At 43.2% G+C, this 22,736-nt stretch overlaps 1 protein-coding gene and 1 pseudogene across 1 annotated transcript; both read left to right on the forward strand.

Annotated features, from left to right (window-relative positions):
* Nucleotides 1-1,756: 1,756 nt before the first annotated feature.
* LOC140221549 (uncharacterized) lies at nt 1,757-20,812 on the forward strand (annotated as a pseudogene).
* Nucleotides 20,696-21,916, forward strand: LOC117848652 (cytochrome c oxidase subunit 3). Its single transcript, XM_034730143.2, has one exon. The coding sequence runs from the start codon at nt 21,016-21,018 to the stop codon at nt 21,856-21,858; it is 843 nt and encodes a 280-aa protein (XP_034586034.1). The 5' UTR covers nt 20,696-21,015; the 3' UTR covers nt 21,859-21,916.
* The last annotated feature ends 820 nt before the right edge of the window (nt 21,917-22,736 follow it).

The raw sequence follows: 22,736 nt of genomic DNA on the forward strand, positions 1-22,736 counted from the left end.
CTCAAATCGAATACTTTAGCAATTGGTCTGACAGAACGGATGGTAAGGTGGGGGACCCATACCTTTATTCTATTCCCGTGCTTAGAGCGAGTGAATGAAAAGCTACGCCTGCTGCTTGTGTTGATTGAAAAGAAACCTGTCGGGAGACAGATCGATGTAGGCGCTCGTCCACTGTTGGCGGTGCTACACCATAGATTTGTACCTAGGAGCAAGAACCGTGGCTTCAGGATCAGCTAAGGGTTAATGGGGTTTCTGATACCTTCTATTATTCGTTGAAGCAGGTTCTTTGACTCGGTAGGCACAGCTAGAAGTCACACGAGGTACGCCGGATGAAAGTTTCCTTCTTTCCATGATGGATCCGCTACTAAGAAAGTAAGAGAAAGAACTGGTCCATAAAACCCCCTTTTTACCAGCACCGTAACAGACTGGAATCGCAGGAACAACTGGTTCCATGGAAGTAGAAATGGCCCTCCTCCTAGAATGCCAAGAGGAGCAATGAAAGTAGTATATACTAATTGTCAATGGCCTGATACGGTCACCCTATGGCCACTTTAACAGGGACTGCCACTAGACATAGGTATTACTCCGGGGTTGTAAAGAGCATTGGTCCAGTGCAATATACTATAGCATATCCCCAGACTGGAGAGTACACCATATCATCTAAAAAAATAAGATTTCGAGGATCTACGCTATGGGTACTAATACTATAGATAATCGGAATCCTACACTCCCATGAGGAATGAATGCGACACCCTATAGAAAGAGTCCAGATAGAACGATTCTTTCTTACCTAAAGTCCCACTTGCTGACCTGCTTCCCTAAGGGAATAGAGTGACGTGCACTGGCACTAGATGAGCTTAAGATTTTCAATATACTTGCTTAAGACTTTCTTATACAATTGGCACTCCAAGGGAAGATCAAGGGATAAGCACTCACTATAATCGGGGTGAGATCTCGTAAGAGTTGGCACCCTCGCCGCTGGCTTACTAAATGTAAGAGAACTTGCGGTGAAAAGGGTACTCCCAATTGCTGTAACAGAACTCGCAGGTAGAAGAACGAACTTCCAATGCATCGAAGCTTTCTACTCCTGCTTGAATACTTGCTCTTGCTCAATGGCCGAAAGAGAACTTTATTTAGTAAAGCACTTTTAAAAGCTTTCAAAAATTGGCTAACTGGATTGATTTTCCCTTGTTGGGACTGGAGAGACTTGTGCAATTGGAGGGGCACTTTCACCCACAGGCTCGTAAGGGGAAGGGACAAATACCTTTACTTGGTCTAACAGTCCAAGAGCTCTCACGGTAATTGGATAGCTGGAAAGCTGGCTTGAACCAAGCCAAAAGGCGGTGTGTCATCACCTTGAACCAATGAATTCTCAGATTACTGGCAGTAATTCGTTCATTTCAATGAAAGAGCAGGTAGCTATAAGTTTCCCCACTCTAATAGTATTTTTGAGATTCAAGCTTATTTCCTTGAGGATCGCAACCCGAATCTTAGGATAGTCTACTTTCTGATAGTATAGGAATAGCAGTCACAGAGGGAGGATCACAAATAAGTGTATTCTTACTAGATGAGACATCTTCTCTATTCTTACTAGAAGAGACATCTTCTGAAGATTTCTTAAAAAAATTCAAAAGAATTTATCGTTGGTCCTGTCTTCTTTCCAAAAAAAGTGAGGGGGCCCACCACACACCACTTCCCTCGACCCCTTACCACGGGAGTCACTAAAGATGAGACTGACCATGATAAGGGTATGGGGCATTGATTGGCTTGGAGGATTAAGGGGAATAGATTCGGGTAGTGGAGCCAACATATTAGGTCGGCCACTGAGATTTTGCCCCTTTTTCTCCACCAGCGCAGGAGGGATTGCAGCGGGATTCAGATGCCGCTCTTGACTGAGCCCGGGTTTAGGGGCTACCTGGGTTTGTGCCCAACCTGGGGGCGCCAAGCGCAATTCGAGATCGGGATAGAGGGTTCTAGGGTAAAAGCAATCCATCCTTATAGCAAGTCCTAGAGTTAAGTAAAAAAGACTTCTCGGGAGTTTGGGAGTGTGACTATAACCAGTACTCTTGTATAATATCCTCTCTCTAGTTAAAATGAGTATTACCTGCCTGCACAATCAATCTATGGCGATCTCGGTCTCACGCGCCAGTCCCTCTTGCTAAGCCTAAGTGTTAAGCATAGCATATCTTATATTAACCCATCTTAAAAGGACTTCCAGACATTGATTTTAGGAGAGTCATTTTGTAGGGCCATTCTTTTTCTCCTCGCGAGCCAGTACCCTTATTAGGAAAGTAGGGACTTATTTGAAGTTCATAGATATAGTCTATCAGGCTGGTCTCCGGGGTCGTTTCCCTAGCAGAGCTGGTTGGTTTCTGCAGAGAAACTAACAAGATGCTGCAATGGCAGAGGCCCACTGAACATGTTTTCTGCAAGAGATATGGATCGCCCTGTTGTCCCCAATAATTAACTCTCGCTGACCGCTCCCATCCAGATGTTCATGACAGTTCTCGATTGCGAAAGAAGCTGCTTCTAAGGAATGATGAATCACCTAAGACTCCGACAACCGAATCGCACAGAGTGCGAAAACCCGACTCACTTCAAACACCCGATCACGGCAAATTGGGTAATAAAAACAGTCAAGAGGGCTGTCAACTTAAATGATTTTGAACCCCTCTCGGTCGATCTTGACATGGATAGTCCACTGGGTCATTGGCTAGAGAAGTACCGCCAAGCAAAGGGAGAGCAATCCACGCGGCATAAGAGTGAAGGTACGTTTGTTGGTAACACAACACAACGAAAGCAATGAATTAAATGGGATCAATGCCTAGCATAGTGGTCTATTAAAAATTCAATTGACTTTGCTATTTGTCTTTTTTGAACTATGTTTCATTCATATGATAGAATATGGGTTTAAATAAATTGGATCCTTGCTGAGTCTTCCCCGGATAAATACTTATTTATCCACAGATAGCAAGTTTTAATTAGTATACAAAATACTAAACAAAACCAATGACTATTCATGATTCCATCCATATTGGATCAATTCCCTATACCACTTTGAAATGAAATTAGAGGAATGCTATGGTAAAACTTCGTTTAAAACGATGTGGTAGAAAGCAACGTGCGACTTGAAGGACATGATCGATTGTGGATTTTGCTATCCATCATTTTCCATAGTAATGAAGATGCTCTTGGCTCAACATAGTTTGTTCTATTCTTCCAAAACCGAATTTGTGCTGGGTTCTTTGTAAGTAAATAGTACATGATGGAGCTCGAGAGGACAGAATTTCTTTTTATCAAGGGAAAGAATCATGGATCCTGATGCTAAATTATGGGTTGATACAAAAGGATTCAAACAAGTGTGGCTAATTGTTTTTTATTCAAACAACAAAAGTATAGCTGATCTTTTCTCCTGCAATGTAACTCTCAAATATGCATGCTAGAAAGCTGATATGTTGCTGAGAGAGAGGTTAGTCAGATTGATTTCTTTTTCTTCCTTTTGCAATTGAGCTATTAAGGTGGGGATGTGTAGGCGGTTCCTCCATCGCTCGAAGGGCACTCGTATGTCCAACGTTCCATCCTCTTTCAAATAGAATAGCAATCCCAGAACCTACAAAAGATGAAGCACATTTGTAGTTCTAATTGATCCAATGCACAGTACTGGGGAAGAAAAGAATGAGCTCAGAAAGAAAAGGTAAGTCCTTGACCGTAATTCTTCCCATATAGAGAGATAAAGAAGATGCCTCTGTACATATTCTGGTACGTTATTTGAATCCTTTCGATGCAGGAACCATAGCTCAGACTGATGATCCCTCTCTCTCCTTAGGTCACCCAAGGTAGAAAAAATGCCCCAAACAAAGCCGAGAGTTCGATCCAAGTACTAACCCTCTAGTTGTGATTTCTAAAGATTGAATTTCAACTTAGAGTAAAACTTAATAGTTAACACTAAACCTAAGCAACTCTGACTTTTCCATCAGCAACTACTTCCAATGGCTAAGAGTAAGCTCGTCCGGACCACTCCTATGGCCCTCTCGGCTGGACCTACTCCCACCCTATCCGACTCCAATCCTTATCCAACTTCCACTCAATCATCTCCATAAGAGTAGACTTAATAGCTATTGTTAGCCTCACTTTTGGAAAACTCACAGGATTGCTAGCTTTTCATAGAACCTGTTATCAAAACTTTCAAACTTCTGCTTTCAATATGGATAAGAGACTTGCTGCCCAGCCCTAGGAAGCTGCTATAAAAAAGCTTGCAAAAACACTCTTGCTTGGGAAGGTATGGTAAAGGTAAACTGTATCTATTTTTTTATATAAAAAAAGGAGTGCTAAAGGAGTCATTCAGAAGTGAGTGAAGGGGCGCAGAAAAAAGCTCATTTCTTTCATTCAGGAATGGACACTGGACCAGAATGAAATGTGGGAATATCGGGATTGGCAGATTTGTTATATTGAAATAAGCCTCAACTCAACACGACTAGTGAATTCAAATTATAGTCACTTGCGGATTTCTTCAAATTGTTGTAGTGCGGATGAAAAGAAGTCCCTGTGAGCGGAGCTACAAAAGGAAGTTCAAGCTCAAGAAATCCTCTCAATAGGGATTGGGCAAGCAAGCTGTTTGTTTATTTGATCTTACCCGGTTGTGAGACGGGACGTGAAGTCAACCAAGTACATGTGTGTTCATAGTGTCCCCGGCACCTTCCTCCTAGCTGAGTATGGATGCTGAAGTTCGCTGGAGTGTGGGGCGAGTGCGTGGTAGATGGAACTCCTATTTACCGCTTTACCGCATTTCTTCTTGCACTTCCAACTTGAAGAGGAAGAAGCATCTTCAATAGATAGGAAAAAGGATCTTGACCTGAAGCCTTCGAGCAAAGAAAGGAAGAGTTGGTGAAGTCAGAGTTCCTTCCCTAGATTCATGGAAGGACTTTTTTTTTAAAAAGGTTTCAAATTGATCGAGAAATGAATGATGAGTTGTTTAAGTTCCTGCTGAATCCACTATTATCGATGTAGGTAGAAAGGGCATAAAGCCACGGCGCTAACACGCATCCATTTTCTTGCTAGATGCTGACCAATTGGTCATGAACATCGTAAGGCGTTGCTCTTCGCGAATCCCTGCCGTAGTATCAGCTACCCCTACTCGCTTAAAGCCCTTTACCGAAGAAGTTCTACTTTCCCTTTGACATCTTGTAAGTCACAGCCTCCTTACCCAGCGAGTGAATGAACGAGCCAATAAACTGGTGATCGGTCCATTTACTATTTATTATAGTCTATGACGGAAGATCGTCTCTTTGCACATGAGATGCGTACTTTGTGGTTGGCCAGGATAAGCAAAGCCTACATCATCTAGGACTTGCCATTGAAAATCAACCTTTCTATTCGGTCATCAACAGCTCGGGTCCATTTAGCTTCGGTGACCAGATAGATCCATCATCTTCGAGGAGGAGGAAACATAAGTCCAATACGCGTTATGGAAGACTAGGGATTGCTAATCCGCCCACGCGGGAAGCCTTCTCCCTCTCAGGCTCAAGAGTCAAGATAGCCCGCCCTAAACAAGAAGCAGCTTATTCTTTCTACTATGGCGGATAAAGCAAACCAAAACGCGCAACGGCTTTCGCGCTAGTTGCTCAACCCGTTGCTTGTTCGGAAGAATCCGCAAATGAATATTCTTTATTTCCTCTCGGGCAGGCCCTCTTTTTTCATTCGAATGTACATCTTTTTCGGTAAATGATCATCTACAACTGAAAGACTGACGTCTTCCTCTACTCGATCCTTAGTGAAAAATTATCCCTCCACCTCAATTTTTATGATCCTCATAGCCTTTTTTATTCGCGTCCTCCCCCTGGATCTATTCCTGCCGCGTCCACGTCCTCTGCCTCCAGCAACTAGAGTTGCATCATCTTGTTCATTATTGAGAATAGGCCTCTTCTCACACCGTACCAGTTCTTTTTGCAGTTGAATCTTCCCGTTCTGGCTTATTGAGTGTATAGATTCTTTTTGAAATGCAATCTATTCCCACGTCACTCTTCTCATAACATATCCTGTTCTCCTAGTACACAGACACTATTACCAATCTTATAGAATAGATTCCTGTGCCATGCTTGCTTGCCTCACATTCCTAATGTATTGTTGACAACGCTTGCAATAGGGCGTAGTAGTGTTGCGCTGGGTCGTCTTGTTCGGAAGCTGATTGAGAAGATATGCTGGCGAAAATAGGATGCGTAAACCTTGGACTCATCATAGCTATGCTATGGCTATGTACTAGTTGACGAGCTTGCCTCCAGTACTTGATAGATGCCCATGACTCTCTATCTTCAAGTGATCTTTGCCCATAGGCGTAGTAGTTGTAGCGAAGCGGCATATATCGTAGTTGTTCGGATAGCAAGCTACCTGACGTGATAAGGCTACTAGTGCCCTCTTCCTCTGCGTGTAGAAAAGGAAGAAATAAATCAATCAAATTACGAGAAGCTTCATAAAGCGCTTCTTTAGGAGTTAAACTTCCATTCGTCCATATTTCTAGAAAAAGTATCTCGTGTTTTTCATTTCCATTCCCACAAGAAAAAATACTATAATTCACATTTCGAACAGGCATGGATACAGCATCTATAGGATAACTTCCATCTTGAGAGTTCTTTCTGAGTTCCGTATGATATCCGCGATCTCTCTTGATCTGTAACTCAATACAGAAATCAATGGGCTCTCTCAAGTTAGCTATAGGTTGTGTCGTATCAACGATTTCTACGGAAGGCGGTAAGATTATATCTTGAGCGGTTATGTATCTAGGACCTTTGACGCAAATTGATGCGTCTTTAACTCCATAGAGATTACTTCTCAATACAATTTCTTTCAAATTTAGTAAAATTTCTTGTATGGATTCTTCAATACCTACTATTGTAGAATATTCGTGTGGCACGTTCCCAAATTTGGCGCGTGTGATACATGTTCCTTCTATTTCTCCAAGTAAAGCTCTTCGCAAGGCAATACCGACAGTATCCGCTTGACCTTTTCTAAGCGGGAACAGAATGAAACGACCATAATAAAGACGCTTACTATCTACTCTTGATTCAACACACTTCCACTCTAGTGTTTGGGTGGATCCTGTTACCTCCTCTCGAACCATAACAGACTAGTATTATTATTTGATCATTGAATCGTTTATTTCTCTTGAAAGCGGTTTCACTTTTTTACAGACGTCTTTTTTTAGGGGGTCGACATCCATTATGCGGCATAGGTGTTACATCGCGTATACAACTTAACCGTACACCACTTTTAGCAATGGCTCGTAATGCGGCATCTCTTCCGCTACCAGCACCTTTTACCATAACTTCTGCTCGTTGCAAACCCACTGTACGAATAGCATCTACTGCTGTTCTTTGACCAGCATAGGGTGATGCTTTTCTTGAGCTTTTGAATCCACAAGTACCTGCGGAGGACCAGAAAACCACCCGACCTTGTGGGTCTGTAACGGTTATAATGGTATTGTTGAAACTGGCTTGAACATGAATAACCCCTTTTGTTATTCTACGTGCACTCTTCCGTAAACTAAAACGGGCATTCCTACGCAAACCAATACGCACTTTCTTACGTGAACCTATTTTTGGTATAGCTTTGCTAATCTTTGATGGCCATCTTGTAAAGGAAAATCAAGTCTCATGTTGCTCCTCTGAAAATGCGTATAGAAATGGTGTGGTGGAGAATGCGCGTTAGCGCAACGGCTTTCGCGCTAGTTGCTCAAAAAATCGTATAAAAATCAAGCAAGAAAATGGTTCTTGCAGGGCAGTGGGCGTGGGACTGTAAATCCTCTTTCGTTCGCTGGGCCTGGGCCCTTTGGACTGTAAATCCAAACGGAGTAAGTGGTTCGATTCCACTCATGAACGAGAGCGAGACTGAACGAAAGAAAATGCAAGTGAAACGAGACGAGAATCAAAGATTGGGAACATGCATTTGAACCTTCCGAAACCGGTATTGGACAGTGTTCAGTGACCCAATATCAATATAATATATAGTACTATAGTAAGTACTAAAGTGTTGTCCCTTTCGTCTAGCGGTTCAAGATCTCGTCTTTTCATGTCGAAGACACGGGTTCGATTCCCGTAAGGGATAGGTACTGATTCCTGCCGGTCTGATTGCTGAGTGGTTAGAAGATCAGCTGCTAACCTATTTTCATTTCTAACTTACCACCTGTATTTCCGGAAACGAAAACCGGAAATGACAATCCTTTCAACTGTCTGTACAAAATTACTTTGTACGAATGCACATCTCGGCCGTCGGGTAGCTGCTCACCATTTAAAAGTCTATACCCGTGGTTCCAGAAATGGAATTGCTATTCTCGATTCAGACAAGACACTGATTTGTTTACGAAGCGCTCTTCATTTTATAGGATCTCTCATTCGTAAAAAAGGCCATTCCTTCTTTTTAAAGACTAATCATTTATTTATATATTTGATAATGGAAAAAATGATATATTCGATAATGGAAAAAATGGGGAGCTGTATCAATGATTCTCAATGGAAGATCGGGGCTTTTTTGACCAATTCTTATGCTAATCCTAAGAAATTCCGTTCAAGAAAGAAGAAAATCCATTTTGGGTTGAACCAACAACCTGATTGTGTGGTTATTCCGAATCCAGATAGAAAGTCATCGGTCATACTGGAAGCTAATCGATCACAAATACCGATTGCATCCTTACTTGATTCTACGATCCCATGGGAATCCTATAAAAGAATCACTTATCCCATCCCAGCAAATGATACTATACAGTTCATATATCTATTTTCGTCATTCGATCACGAAAACAGTGATTCTTGAACGGCCAAGAATAACAGCAATTCAGGGGGCTGGAGCACGAGCTTTTAGTACGGCAGGGTCTGGGGGTAGGAAGCACTACGCCTCTGCCTCTGGGAATAAGTATAAATACAAGGCTACCTTTATCCATTTATTTTGGATGAAAATCCTCCTTCTCCTTCCCCGGGTTCCACTAGGATTATTATGTTTATTTTGCCGGATACCCACGAGCATACTAAGTCTTTTTTTTTTCATACTAAGTCTTTTTTTTTGTGTGGAATCCGCAGCTGCTGCGACAGGGGGGGATATTGTAATGGCTCATCCGCCCGGGAGTTCGGGATACACCACAAATACACTGGTGGATGCACTGATGGACACGACGAGTGCTAGTGCTTCCTCCGGGGAGCCTTCTGTGAATCAGCCGACGCCTGAATTCCATCCTGTTGAGCAGGAGGCACCGATGGATGCACTGATGGACACGACGAGTGCTCGTGCTTCTTCCGGGGAGCCTTCCGTGAATCAGCCGACGCCTGAATTCCTTCCTGTCCAGCAGGAGGTCGAGCAACAGGCATTGTTGACTGAAATCCGCGAAGTTCTTCAGCAAGAATACCGGAGGTACATCATCCGCTCTAGTCCCTGGATGCGGAACACCGGGTATCTGTATTCACCGAATATAACAAGGGTAGCAGAATTAATGATTAAAGATTTAGAGTTAGACTTAAGTTCAATTGAAGAATTACAGCAATTTCTCCAAGACATTGGGGCAAATCCCCAGCAATTGAATTCCGAATTCTTTAATTACTGGGGGAGGAGAGCTTAATGATTTCGAAGACTGGGGGAGCTAAATGATTTAGAAGAAAGAATGGTTGGGATGGGGGTCTCATAGATAGGTTGGGGACTTAAGTGATTCATTTGAAGAGCAGGATTGGGTGGCCGACCGGCCCGCAGACGTAGGAAGGCTTTTCTCGCCGACTGAACTGTGTCACCAAAGTCGCGATCAGAAAGGTTTCTATCCGGACCATGCATCTGGAAAGCGCCGGTTCGATTCCGGCTCGTGACATGAAGAAGAAGTCCCAAACAGGGATCAGATGAGTTTGCACAGCGTTACTTTGTTGACGGAAAATCAAATTGTTCTTCCGGTTCAATGAAGACTATGCTTACTTTCTTTTCTCTTACCGGTCTGTGTTCTATCATGGACCTGTATTCCGTTCCTCGAATCGAGACTTTCTTTGTCGAGGATCTCTGGTTTAGGGTACTCCATCGAGTTTCAGTTTCTTCTTCTAATGGCTGTGTCCGTCTAAGGTGGCTATTTGAGCGATTTAAGTATCGCGGTTGTCTTGAGCTCTGGATTGATGGGCGGAAACCTGGGGCTGGTACCTTTCTGTTTATTTTCAGCACTAGACTCCACATCAGGATAAGCTTCTTTCTATTAAAGAAATGTCGATTTCCCTCTGTTTGAGTAGGCTCGCGATAGATTATACGCATGAGGTAGTAAAAGCGAGTTATAAGCTCTTTTCTCTAAAGAAAGTAGGCTTCTAGCAAGGCCAACTCTATCCTGCTCAATCCCATGCTTATCATTTTCACAGATATGAATTCAATGTCATATATTAATTGAAATGGTTTTCTCCTCCGAATTGACACCCAAAAGGGATATATATAGCCTTCTAGTACCTCAACCCAGAAAGCCTTACACACACTCTGATGGGAATTAACCTAGAGTTATTTTTATAGATATTACATTTCTAGATATAGGCAAATATAGGTGTTATCAAATCCTAGAGGCATATGACCAGCCGCATGCTATTAGTATAGGGTCAGCAATACCTTGTGAGCCATGGATTAATAAGATTCTAGGGGCCCTAAAGGATGGATCAAGCATTATTGAAGGAATAGCTCGCTTAACAACCCCCGGGGGAGAGTATAGATGAATGCCTTAAGCAAGGGCGTCTAAGCGTGCATGTACACAGTTTTTCATGCCACAACACATCGGTGAAACCGGAGAGAGCTGAAGAGAAGGGGAACCCCAGAGGCATTGACCATTTGGTACAGCCGCTAATTCGGCATTTGGTACTGTCACCATTTCTCGAAAGGGAAAAAACATACTTAACAATTCGATTGGCAGGACCAAGGGATAGATCGATTGCAATATCAGTATCATACAAATAGAAATAGACATGAGTACATGAATAAGGAAACGCAAAAGACACAGAGTAGGGCTAGTCAGAAGCGTCAATGCAGACGCCAATGGGTAATCAGATCCATTCCACTCCACTTCTTCAGATAGCAGTCGATCCTGGATCGTCCTCGCTTCCAAACTCCGTAAATGAATGAAACTCCTTCCCCGGTCCATTGCTCGGGTGTGATACAAATACTTCTTTGAAGTTGTAGGATGCGGGTCATCGATCTTCCTATCGGTCCAGAGGCGCCAGCTTGGGAAAGAAAAAGTAAGATTTGTTTGTCATATCACGACACGATCGGAACTCACATGTAACTCTACTTCTTGAGTAGGGGGAAAAGGACACCTATCACGCGGTCATGCCTTGAACGCAGTAAAGAAATTAATAAGCTTCGAATAATAGCTACGCGAGTCTCCAATAGCGTCTTAAGCGTTGGTTTTCTTTGCTGGCATCGTAATGGATTGGTGGTTCGTTGCCTCTATTTTGAATAGGGTACGGCATACTTGCCTGAATCCTGAATCGCATAGTTGTCTTTTAGCTTGAACCGCCTCCTGTGATCTAAAACTACTGATACCTTTAGCAGAAAGAAAAAAGAGAAAATAGCATTTAGCTTGGGAAAGGCTCTTTTTTTAGGTCTCTTTTCGTACTAGTTCTATCCAGCTATGAGCGAAAGTAGTCACTTTCTTCAATCGCCGAGTTGCCTGAATCTTCTCTCTCGGTTACTCAGTGGAGTGATCTCTCTCTTAAATTCCCATAAGGATAAGGAAAAGTAGACGGTTCGAAACCCGTGCTTAAATCCTACTCAAGGCCCACTACGGGCTGCGAGCAATTAACAAGTAGAGACAAGGATGAGGAGAAATGACGCATATACGGCCGGCCTGGGTCACTCATGATGTTGGTAGTTCAAGTGAATTGTCGTAGTGTAAGGAAGATTGATTGGTTTTCAGATTGCTACTTGGCTGGCATAAGAAAGAAGGCGCCCCGGCAGGAATTCTGTAAGCTTGACTTGCGCGCAGGCTACCACCAGATACGAATGGAAGCTCGCTACTAGTTGCGGGTCTAGGTGCTGTCCAGTGAAACGTTTCCTTATTGCTCAGTCAACCGGGAAAGTGGGTGGAAAAACCCTTCGGGCAAGATAAGAGTTGATTCGAAATTTCTCACCCTTTTCGGAAGAAAATAAAGTGAATTCAATTATCAGGGGTGTCCCTTCCTTCAACTGTTCTGATTTCTCTACGAGTTTTGATCGAGAAGAAGTCTTCACAGGGCTTCCACTACTGTATTCTTAAAGCGGTACTTCGGCCGGAAAGAAAGCGGTTCTGGTCCGGTCGACTCCCGTGCATGCTCCTCTGGGTCAGCACGAAAAGCAGTTGTTGCCTTGTCCGGATAAGTGGGAAGGTGCAGACTTCCTTTGTACAGCTCTGTTAAAGAGCTTTGAAACCTCAGGGGGATACGATTATTCATCCCACAACCCAGCCCTATTAGGAAGCGATAGAAGTGGAAAGATAGCTGGTTTCAGATCGGCATCCCATCTCTGAACTTTTGCTTCCCCCTTACTTGGAATGATAAGTAGGTCCATCCGTAAATCCAGGGGCATCGAATTCTTTATCCGTTGGCGCTAGTTTTGAACCAAAAGAACCGAACCGAAAGGCACTGAAAGTTGTTTCGTCAGATCCACCTTCCGAACTTGAAACCGCTAAATCGGATTTTGAAAAAGGCACTGGCGTCCCCGAAGGGTCTAGTTGATAAGAAGTAATAAAAATGGTTCGCTTGTGGATATCGGACCCATGGAGCTCATAAGAAAAGAGTATGCTTTGAAAAAGCTCTTTTTGGGCTAGATAAAATAGAAACAGCATACTTTGAATGAGAAGTTGGCTATTCTCGAGGCAGCCCCGCACTTAAAGTAGTTTGTGTTTGTTCTACGGAATTCAATAAAGCATGAGTTCGGAGTTCCTAAGTTCGTAGAACCTAGTGGAATGAATCAAGCGAGAGTACCTAGACCTGTTGATCATAAAAGAAAATCGCTATTATCGTATAGAAAGTGAAGTTCAGTTCCATGTCGGTATCTTCGTCGGTATCTTCCAGAATTAAAGAAAGTAGGACTATCTCCAGATAAAGTTGTTAGAGCGAGGCAAGGATGGATTCGAGAATGGTGAAGTTATGGCATTCTCTTTTACCTCAAGCGATAGTTGTTTATCCGCATTGGAAAAACCATGGAGATACAAGCGGTCAAAGCAGAAAGGGTTTGAGCTTCGACCGTGTTAACTCTTCTTTTAGAGGAAGTCAGTCAAGTTAGAATAGAATAGAATAGAATAGAACTAGCCGACGCTTTCGGGAAGGATAGGCCTCAATTAGCATTCTATCGAGTCATTTTTAGCAATCTCGCATTCAGCTGGTCTTGTTCTTGCACCTGGAAAAAGGTTATGCAGGTCAAGCTCTGAGGATGAATACCGCTCTATGGCATTAGCACTTGCCGTTACAGTGTGGATAGGCCTCATCTTACGTGATGTTGGTTTTCCCTTATAAAAGCACAAGCTTCTAGAAGATTAGGTAGATGAGTACCGAGCGGAAGAAGAAACCTATCACGGCGAATTCCGTGGTTCAAGATGTGGTTTCCTGTGCGTACCTTGAGCTGCTGGAGGAAGAGGACGGATGGGATGCCTGTAGAGAAGTGCGGTCAGAAACCAAACCCATTGACTTCTTATTGTTTTGTTCTTTCGGGTGAAGTCAGATTCGTAAAACAAGGCAGCAGATAAGCTATGGCGATACATAACTCTCCTCAGTTTAGAAGACGGTATCTTTCTCCCCTTAAACTTCAAGGAAGAGAAGGGCGAAGCATATACCAGTGTTTTGCCAACGGCACGAAGCGAATCTTGCAAGCCAGCCTAGCCCTACGCCTAGATTGATATTCACAAGAACTACTACGTACGGTATTCACAAGAACAATAAGTTGAGAGGAGGAGCAATAAAACTGGACGAAAGCAGTGGGAAGAAAGCGATGCCCGGGCGATGGTAGTACGAAAAGCTCGACTCCTTTGGATTCCGGATTAGAAGTAGCTCCGGCTGCGGCTAGAAGGCAGTTATCATAATTTGAGGATGATGGATTTTTTATTCACAAGCTAGATCGTATTATAAAGGAACGAGGCCCATCTATAATCTATAGTAGGTGGGCCCCAGCTCTTCACGAGGGTCAGTGCGGCTTTAAAGCTCCTAAGTCGTCCACTATACTATACAATAAAAGAATCGAAGCCAGAGGAAACAAGTGAAGGTGGATCAGCGATTCCTGTTCAGGTGGTTCCAAAACTAGAAACTATTCCTCTACTCGCTATGCGAAAAAAACCTGAGAAAATAAGTATAGTCTAGATCGTACTCATGAAACTCATATAAGAACAAGGTATGGAAATTCATCTTTACAGATCGGAGGAAGAGTAGGTTATTCAGCCCGAGACTCGAGATGATCGATCTTGAAATGATAAGAGAAGGACCCACCCCTATAAATAAACTATTCCAATGACTTTGTTCGCTTCCCCTGAGGCAACGGCTGTACTCGGCACACAGACCTGGCTTATGAGCAGGATTTATCAGCCAAGTGCGTATGGTTGCTACCTGTATTCTGATAGGCCACTTAATGACACTGGCTCCCAGTTATTGACTTATGAAGAATGGCTTCTCGATGGAAGAGAAACAATAATAGGAAAATAGGAAGCTGCAATCTGAACCGGCTAACTAGACAAAAGGAGAGAGATTGGCTCAGTTCAGTAGGAAGCTTTCCTTTTCTCGCCTTAACTACTACTTCAAAGCGCCAGGCCTTATCTAACTAAATAAGGCTTGCCCAACTTTTTCACATTGGGGGCTGGTAAATACGGCTATGAAGCCTCATTGAAAGGAAGTAGGAAATCAAGCAGAGGGCATGAAAGCAACTCGACCGAAGGGGGAGGAAGTGTTGTAGCGAGCCAGAGAGCGCTAAAGGGTGCTAAGCATATCCAATTGCTGTCCAGGGACCTCACCTCTACTCTTCATCCCCTCCTGCCAGTGAAACAAGAAATAGAGACGCAGAAGATCGATGATCTATCGATCGAAAAGGAATATGCCTCGGTTAGCAAGGATAAACCCTGATTAGGAATATGCCTCACTCTGACTAGGGTTTTCCAAAGCCGTCAGTAGGAATGATATGGACAAGGAGATTCAGATAAGTTGGGTGTCGGGTGCAGGCTAGTTGTATGCTGGACCAGATTTGGTAGTCGTAGCTTCCAGAAAAGTGTTACATTTTATTGATGGAGGTAGGCCTTCCCCACTCGTGATTGATTTGCTCATTCATCCGGGAAGGAGGTACTCAAGGGTTAGGTAAGTTCTTGGCTTCTCCGGCTCACACTTGCCTGTGCTAGCAGCCGCTACCATTTTGCAATCAATTCAAAGGCGAACTCTTTCTCGGTATTGGATAGAGGAGGGGCAGTAGTAATCATTGGAATCACGGGAACGCACGACTCTCGGTGGATTAGTTCCTCGAGGGAAAGCCGGGTAGTAGCTACCATCCGTCAATTCAATCAAAGCAAGGACACAGGGCACAAAGCATTTCCCGACCACGGATAGGTACCATGTGTTACCATTCATTTGTCACTTATTTGATTCTATCTCAGAGGAAGAGTGTTCGTTCGGGCTAACGAAAGATCTCAGAGGGACTCTTACTTCTACAAGAGCTTTTACACAAGTTATCGACATATAGGAATTCGACTACCTCATCACTGTGTGAAGGAAAAGGTTCAGGAAGCTTGCCTCAACCTTAGCGTATCTCGGCTATGTCCCAATCGTTAAAACTCTCGATTTGAATGAACTTTTACAAGCAACAAGAGTGCAATTGGCAACTGCCTCATATCGTTCATCTAATGATGTGGTATACAACTAGAAAATCAAATCTTTACATTGATCATATCCATGGCATGGGTCGTATCAGAACGAAGAAGGAAAAGATTCATTAGCAAAAGCACCCGAAGCAGATGGATCAACATAACCACAATTGACCCTGTTTTCCACCTACTAGCAGCAGGAGTATTCATTTAGTTCTGGAACACTTCCCAAATCGATATACGAAGAAGGGCAATCTCAGTATTTAAGTAAGAGATTTCTTATATGTATGCTAATCCATGCATCTGGAATGATACTTGCATAGGAAAGAAAGGAGTGTGTTTAGCGAGTAATAGGAGAAAGGAGTGTGTATGGCTAGGTAATAGAGAACAATAAAGGAATCAACACCTGCGTATCGTTCCATGGACAAGACTGGTAGTACTGTATTCTTGACGAGCACTGCTCATATATGTCGTAAGGGCCCATGCATTATACCTATGTACTTTCCCATGCTTTAATATAAATTTACTGCCCCATTCTTTCTACGATAGCTGGAACTAATTCCTTATCAACCAGTAGCTACCCGTTCACTTAGCCTACAAACTACTAGTCCATAAGTAGGTAGCCCATATGGAAGAAAGGAGAGCTAGGCGAAAGCCACAAAGAAGTAAGTGAGCTAGGCATTCCTGGTTGTCCACGTTGAAAGAAAGAAATAGATAGCTGGAAAAGACTAGCACTATCCAACTAGTTGTTTCGTTCCTGCTGTCCAAACAGAGCTAACTATTCGTTCCCGTAGCAAAAGGGGGAATGTAGAAAGAAGTAGATTGCTTTTCTTGCCAGGAACTACTAACTGACCTCTCAAAGCTTAACGATAAGCACAGTACAGCCACATGATCAAACTTGATCCTTGTTTATTCCGAAATTCTATTTTTTTAAGCAATTTGCCCTTCCCAAAACAACTAATTTTTGAAGGCTATGAAGGATTGACAAGCCCTTACTTCAATATATATATGCAACTTTCCCAGCTTATATACTTGGGGCTTCCGCTGCGCGCCTTTATTTGACTTTTCCACGAAGACAACAAATCCTACTAGAAAGGGACAAGTAAGTTGCCTCAGTCCTTTCGATTATTAGTAGGGGCTCGCAACACCGACAAGGAATGAAGTCAACAGAGCAAGCGTTAGGGATAGGAGCAGTGTCGCAATACGATAATAGAATGCGCTTTCTCAAATAAATATCATCTTCTTTGGTTTGGATATGCGATTAGGATTGTTCTTTCGGAAAGAAAAGATACCTTTGCCCTGGAGGATTGGACCTTTTTACATTTACCTTCCCCAAAAAGGAGTACGAATCGCTACGCTCTAGCTCGTAAAAGGGATAGCTCTCCTAAAGGGGATAGCGATAGGTCTAGGAATAGCATTTCTCTAGCGTAGGAAGCATATTCCATTCCCTGATCTTTTGATTGATTTGAACGATAAGGAACCGCACCTCCAATAGGAGAGGAGCAGCTAAATCTCTTCACGGAAGACCCGAACTGCCCTAGTGCTTAACCCGAAGCTAGGCGCCCGTCGCACATTGCATTGATTTGGCCTATATATGAAACTAACTTTTTTGCAATTGGTGACCTTAGGGAAAATGCAATTTACTACTTTCCCATATATAAATAAAATGATCAATCCTGTCCTCGGCTATTCGAACTAGCTGGATTTTCAATAGGAAGCCGTTGTTGTTCCCAAAAGGGCTAGCGCTCGTACTCGTATTGGTTTTAGGGAAGCCGGGCTTTGGAGATTAGGATTTCTTTTAATTAGATTTGTTTATCGCTAGTGCTAGGAGTAGGAATCGCTACGGATATCATGCCGCTGTAGTTCCCTTGCCCAATAAGGAGTAGGGATTAGCCGTGTACCGAACCCGAAGCAAAGGAAAAAACCTCTTTCTCTTCGGCCCCAGATGCAGACGAATCCGAATCAAACTATAGAATGTTCTTTGCCGATGCTTTGAATCCCGGGAACCGACAGGAAGCTTTGGATGAAAGGATAGGAATAGCTCTTGCGCAAGGAATATCAATAGCGTACGCGTACTAGTCCTGGGAATAGAAAATATCTTACCCGTGAAGGGGAGGCAAAAGGGAAAGCTAGTATTTTTAAAAAGGGTATAGTAGCTGGTATTCGGATTTCGCAGTGCCGTAAAAGGAAACCGTTGTTGTTTTGTTTGCCCCATATGGGCATAGGGGTAGCCGAGGAAAACCTTACCGTTGTACGAAAGGATATCTCGTAACGGAAGGATTGAAACCAGATAAAGTTACTGAAATAACTACCTTTGCTAATGTGCTTTGTCGAACAACCTTGACTAGCTTTCCAGCATGCGCTACTACAGCCTACCTAGCCTCTTCCTCCTCTATTCCATTTCTAGTGCAATATCAGAAGGTATCAAATCCAGCGTATCGAAAGCCCGGTCCGTAATCCCTTCGCCCCGTCTTTGCTTCCCCTCGTGCGCTTCCATATAAATTCCCATTTCATCTACCAGTTGAACTGATTCGATCACTGTCCCATAAGCAGTAGGGACCACGAGTGAGCTTATTTCGTGATCGGCTAGTAGATCCTCATTTCTTCTTCTTTGCAAAGGTCTACTGGGTAGAATAGATCCAATTGATGGCGACACATAAGAACCCCTTAATTCACCTACCCCTTCTCACTTCTGGTTCATCAAGATAGGGGACAGAGGAAATCCTCTAGGAATACCAACGCAATGAACAATCATTGCCCCTTTTTTGCAAATATGGGCGTTTTCCGGAGATAGGAGATAAGAGGGATAAGGTCATCCCCCTTTATCCCAGTAGCGTTCTACAGCGCTTTAACAAGAGACAGTGGTTCACGCGGTCTGCCCGCACTTGACCACATCACACTGGACTAAGTAATCCATCTCTTTCCAAGTCTGTTGTGAGGATCGAGAACACTTACGCTGTCTTTCCTCTCAATTAGACCAATCAGAAAGATTCCCTATCTTATGTCATTGGCTGGAGAAGATTGATAGATAGGCTATCAGTGCACTCTTCTGGGTGGGACCAGAACTACTCGTTCTCGCACCCCAGCGCTATGCTCCAGGCGCATCTTGGCACTCAATTGGAATGAGTCCGAAGAACACTTGCCCCCCTCACCGGCTTTGTCAGATCTGTCTTTCGGCTGGACAGCTTCCGCTGCTACTTGGATATTGACTCCGACGCTTGTTCCTAGATATAAAAAGAAGTAGGGCACCTAATATGAGATACGAGTCAAGGATTGAGACCACTAGTGAGAAGGCAAAGAAATCGTTTTTATGTATCGGAAGGGAAAGAAGAACCATCCATTGGCAAGCACCCACTCAACTAGATGCTAAACAAGGAATTGCATTTTCTTGTTTAGCGTACCTAGCACTCCACAACCCATTAGTTGGAAGGCAATCACCAACTTAGCACACTAGAGCATACAACGACCTTTAGCAACCTTTTCTCGAGCGAGACTCTAGTAGGTCAAGCCTGCCGTAGTTGGGCAAGCCAACAGGGCGGGAATATTATATGTAATACACTACAGTAGGGCAAGCCAAAGTAGTCAAACAGTAGGCTGTATAGCAGGCTGTGGGCAGGCGCTAAGCGGTATAGCAGTAAGGTCAAGCGGCAGCCTTGAAGTTCAACACGAATTTCCATCCAGTCGAAGAATTACCTTTCCTTTACTTATCCAGTCGACGAATTACTTACTATAAGATCGTTAGAGATGCTTATCCATGTCTATCCATAGCGATCATGTTTGCCGAAGATATGAGGTATCTTTCTTCTCCAGCTACTATCTAGTTTCTTCTCCTGCTACTCTAAAATAAATCACTTATCTACAGAAATTACTTATTATAAGCTACATGAATAAATAACTTATTCGAATATTTCCCGAGTGTTTAATCAATCCCCAGGCTACTTTTCCCATAAGGATCAGATGAGACCTGTATGTCTTGCTTTGTACTTAGTGCTCGCAGTGGCTCTGGAATTTCAGCTAGACCTTGAGCTTTCCTTCTTTGAGCATGCTTTCCTTCTTCGCTTTTCACATAAAAGACGGGGTCTTACCAGCCGTTGGACACGTACTCCTGCTACCAAAGCTAGATAGGAAAGTGAAGATATGATCCAACTACTCGATAAAATGGATTTTCTAGAATTATGCTATGCTTATTCCCACTCTGACTATTCCACCTCCTGTTCTCAATGTCATAGTAAGAATTTTACCTGACATCAGATAAGCATCACGCTTGCTTCGTTAGACCGTACGGAACCCAAGCAAGAGAGAAATCTCCCCGTTGTTCGATCGTACTAAAGTACTGCTGCTGCCGAAGACTCTCTCTTGTCAGAGAAGAGGGTGTGTAACTAAATCAATGACTCACCTTATATATCATAATGGGCTACCTCGTCTCAATAGGTTAAAATCAAGGTCTCGCCCCTTCCCTCTATCCTAAGATTATCGTAGTGGTTGATGAGATGAGAAACGAAGTGAGGTCAAGGAAACGTGATTCCAGGTACGCCCGTTCCTCTACATCGTTTGACTATCAAAGTCAGGTCAAATGTAGGTGAGTGTTGCTTCTCAGAAAACGCGTAGAATAGTCTCATTGGCCCTCGTCAATGGGACAAACGCGGAAGTGTATGCGTTACTGTACTGGGAAGCTAGCATTTTGTCTTGTCATGGAAGTTCGTGTTCGTGTTCGTGTTCGAATGTTCTTGTTTTTCGTTGGAAAAACCAACGCCGACGTCAAGATCAGTCTCCTTTCTCTTTTGTTTTGTGAGCAGAGCTGAAAAGATGTTGTTACCCACCCGATGTTGAAACGGATTGCAATTGAAGTTCTTCATTTGATTACTTGTGGGATTTGTAAAAAGAATCCTGCCTCCCCCCAGGATTCGGAAATGGAAGATGATGGCTATTCCATTTCTAAAAGGCGTCTCAATAAAGAGGGGTTCCAGAAATTTCTGGAAAAAGAAGATAAGAAAAAGAGACGCTAGTTCTTCTTTTCTTACATACTATCTTTCCGCATGAAAAAGACCAATCAAAAACTTCTTCGTTTCGTTGGTAGAACCCACGCCAACTCTTTTCTCTAAAAAATAGAGAGATCTTTTGATAGTCTCACTTCTATCAATGCAATGAAAGAACTATCCCTTCCTATTTGTTTGTCCTAATGAGACAAAGAAGAGCCTCCTTCTTTACCACTTTAGGGGATGGGGGTGAAGGGGGGTTTACATACAACCGGGGCAAAGTGGTTTATGATTGAATCTCAGAGGCATTCTTATCATTTGGTAGATCCAAGTCCATGGCCTATTTCGGGTTCACTCGGAGCTTTGGCAACCACTGTAGGAGGTGTGATGTACATGCACTCATTTCAAGGGGGTGCAACACTTCTCAGTTTGGGCCTAATATTTCTCCTTTATACCATGTTCGTATGGTGGCGGGATGTTCTACGTGAATCCACGTTGGAAGGGCATCATACAAAAGCTGTACAATTAGGACCTCGATATGGTTCTATTCTCTTCATAGTCTCGGAGGTTATGTTCCTTTTTGCTTTTTTTTGGGCTTCTTCTCATTCTTCTTTGGCACCTACGGTAGAGATCGGAGGTATTTGGCCCCCAAAAGGGATTGGGGTCTTAGATCCTTGGGAAATCCCTCTTCTTAATACCCCTATTCTCCCTTCATCCGGAGCTGCCGTAACTTGGGCTCATCATGCTATACTCGCGGGGAAGGAAAAACGAGCAGTTTACGCTTTAGTAGCAACCGTTTCACTGGCTCTAGTATCCACTGGCTTTCAAGGAATGGAATATTACCAAGCACCCTCCACTATTTCGGATAGTATTTATGGTTCTACCTTTTTCTTAGCAACTGGCTTTCATGGTTTTCATGTGATTATAGGTACTCTTTTCTTGATCGTATGTGGTATTCGCCAATATCTTGGTCATCTGACCAAGAAGCATCACGTTGGCTTTGAAGCAGCTGCATGGTACTGGCATTTTGTAGACGTGGTTCGGTTATTCCCATTTGTCTCTATCTATTGGTGGGGAGGTATATGAAAGAAGGGAACGAATAAGTGGATTGAGGAATGAAAGCTCGAAGACAAAGAGAACTTCTCAGGGTAACTGGATCACCCCGGCAGCGTGGTTTCTCTGACGAGCAGGAAGCCACAAAAAGCATTGTGCTCTTGTAACTGATCTTTTAGTAGGCGAAGTTGCCGAATTCTGAAATCACTACAGGCACTGTGCAGGAAATTGTCGGTCCTAAAAACAATGTGTCCCCATGATCATTTTACATCACGATATCTTTTTCTTCTGGTTATGCGTTTTCCTCTTAACTTTTTTTTTATTTATTTGATGGAATCGTCCGGGCAGAAACTGTCAAATGCGATTCTTTTTAAGATGATTTTCCGGTTGATCCGATCTATTTTCCCGGCTTCTCACCTTACCTTACTACTCTACTGGATTGGATTCCATTTGATGGGTAGGGCTGGCAAATATTCCATGTAAAGGTGGGAGGGGCGCCGGGATCCTGTAGTAGGAATCCCCCCGTCATGATCGACTAAAAGGAGAAGTCTCAATGAGATATTGGTTCAAATCCAATTCATGACGAGTTCAGAAGGACTCTCTAAGAGAAAAAAGAAAAAACTGTTAGACCGAAACTCTTTTAGGAAAGAAAAATCAATCCATATACCATATACAAATGGATGATACATATATCATAAAGAAGGAATATGGAGCGGGTAGTAGGAATCGAACCCGTAACCCCAAGGTTATGAGCCTTGCGAGCTGACCTAACTGCTCTAGTCCGCATGCCTACCTTTCAGGGAAGGAGGAAGTACTAGAAGAGCCAGAAGCTAGGGGTGTTTGAGCTGTCTTCTTCCTTGGGGAGAACTATCATCCTATCCGAATCTCTTTCTCTCTTTTTGGGAGCTAGT

Source organism: Setaria viridis, unplaced genomic scaffold, assembly GCF_005286985.2.
Source record: "Setaria viridis unplaced genomic scaffold, Setaria_viridis_v4.0 scaffold_235, whole genome shotgun sequence".
NCBI lineage: Eukaryota > Viridiplantae > Streptophyta > Magnoliopsida > Poales > Poaceae > Setaria > Setaria viridis.

Coding starts and splice junctions, on each gene's coding strand:
- LOC117848652 (XM_034730143.2), top strand. CDS start 21,016: ATGGGGGTGAAGGGGGGTTTACATACAACCGGGGCAAAGTGGTTTATG.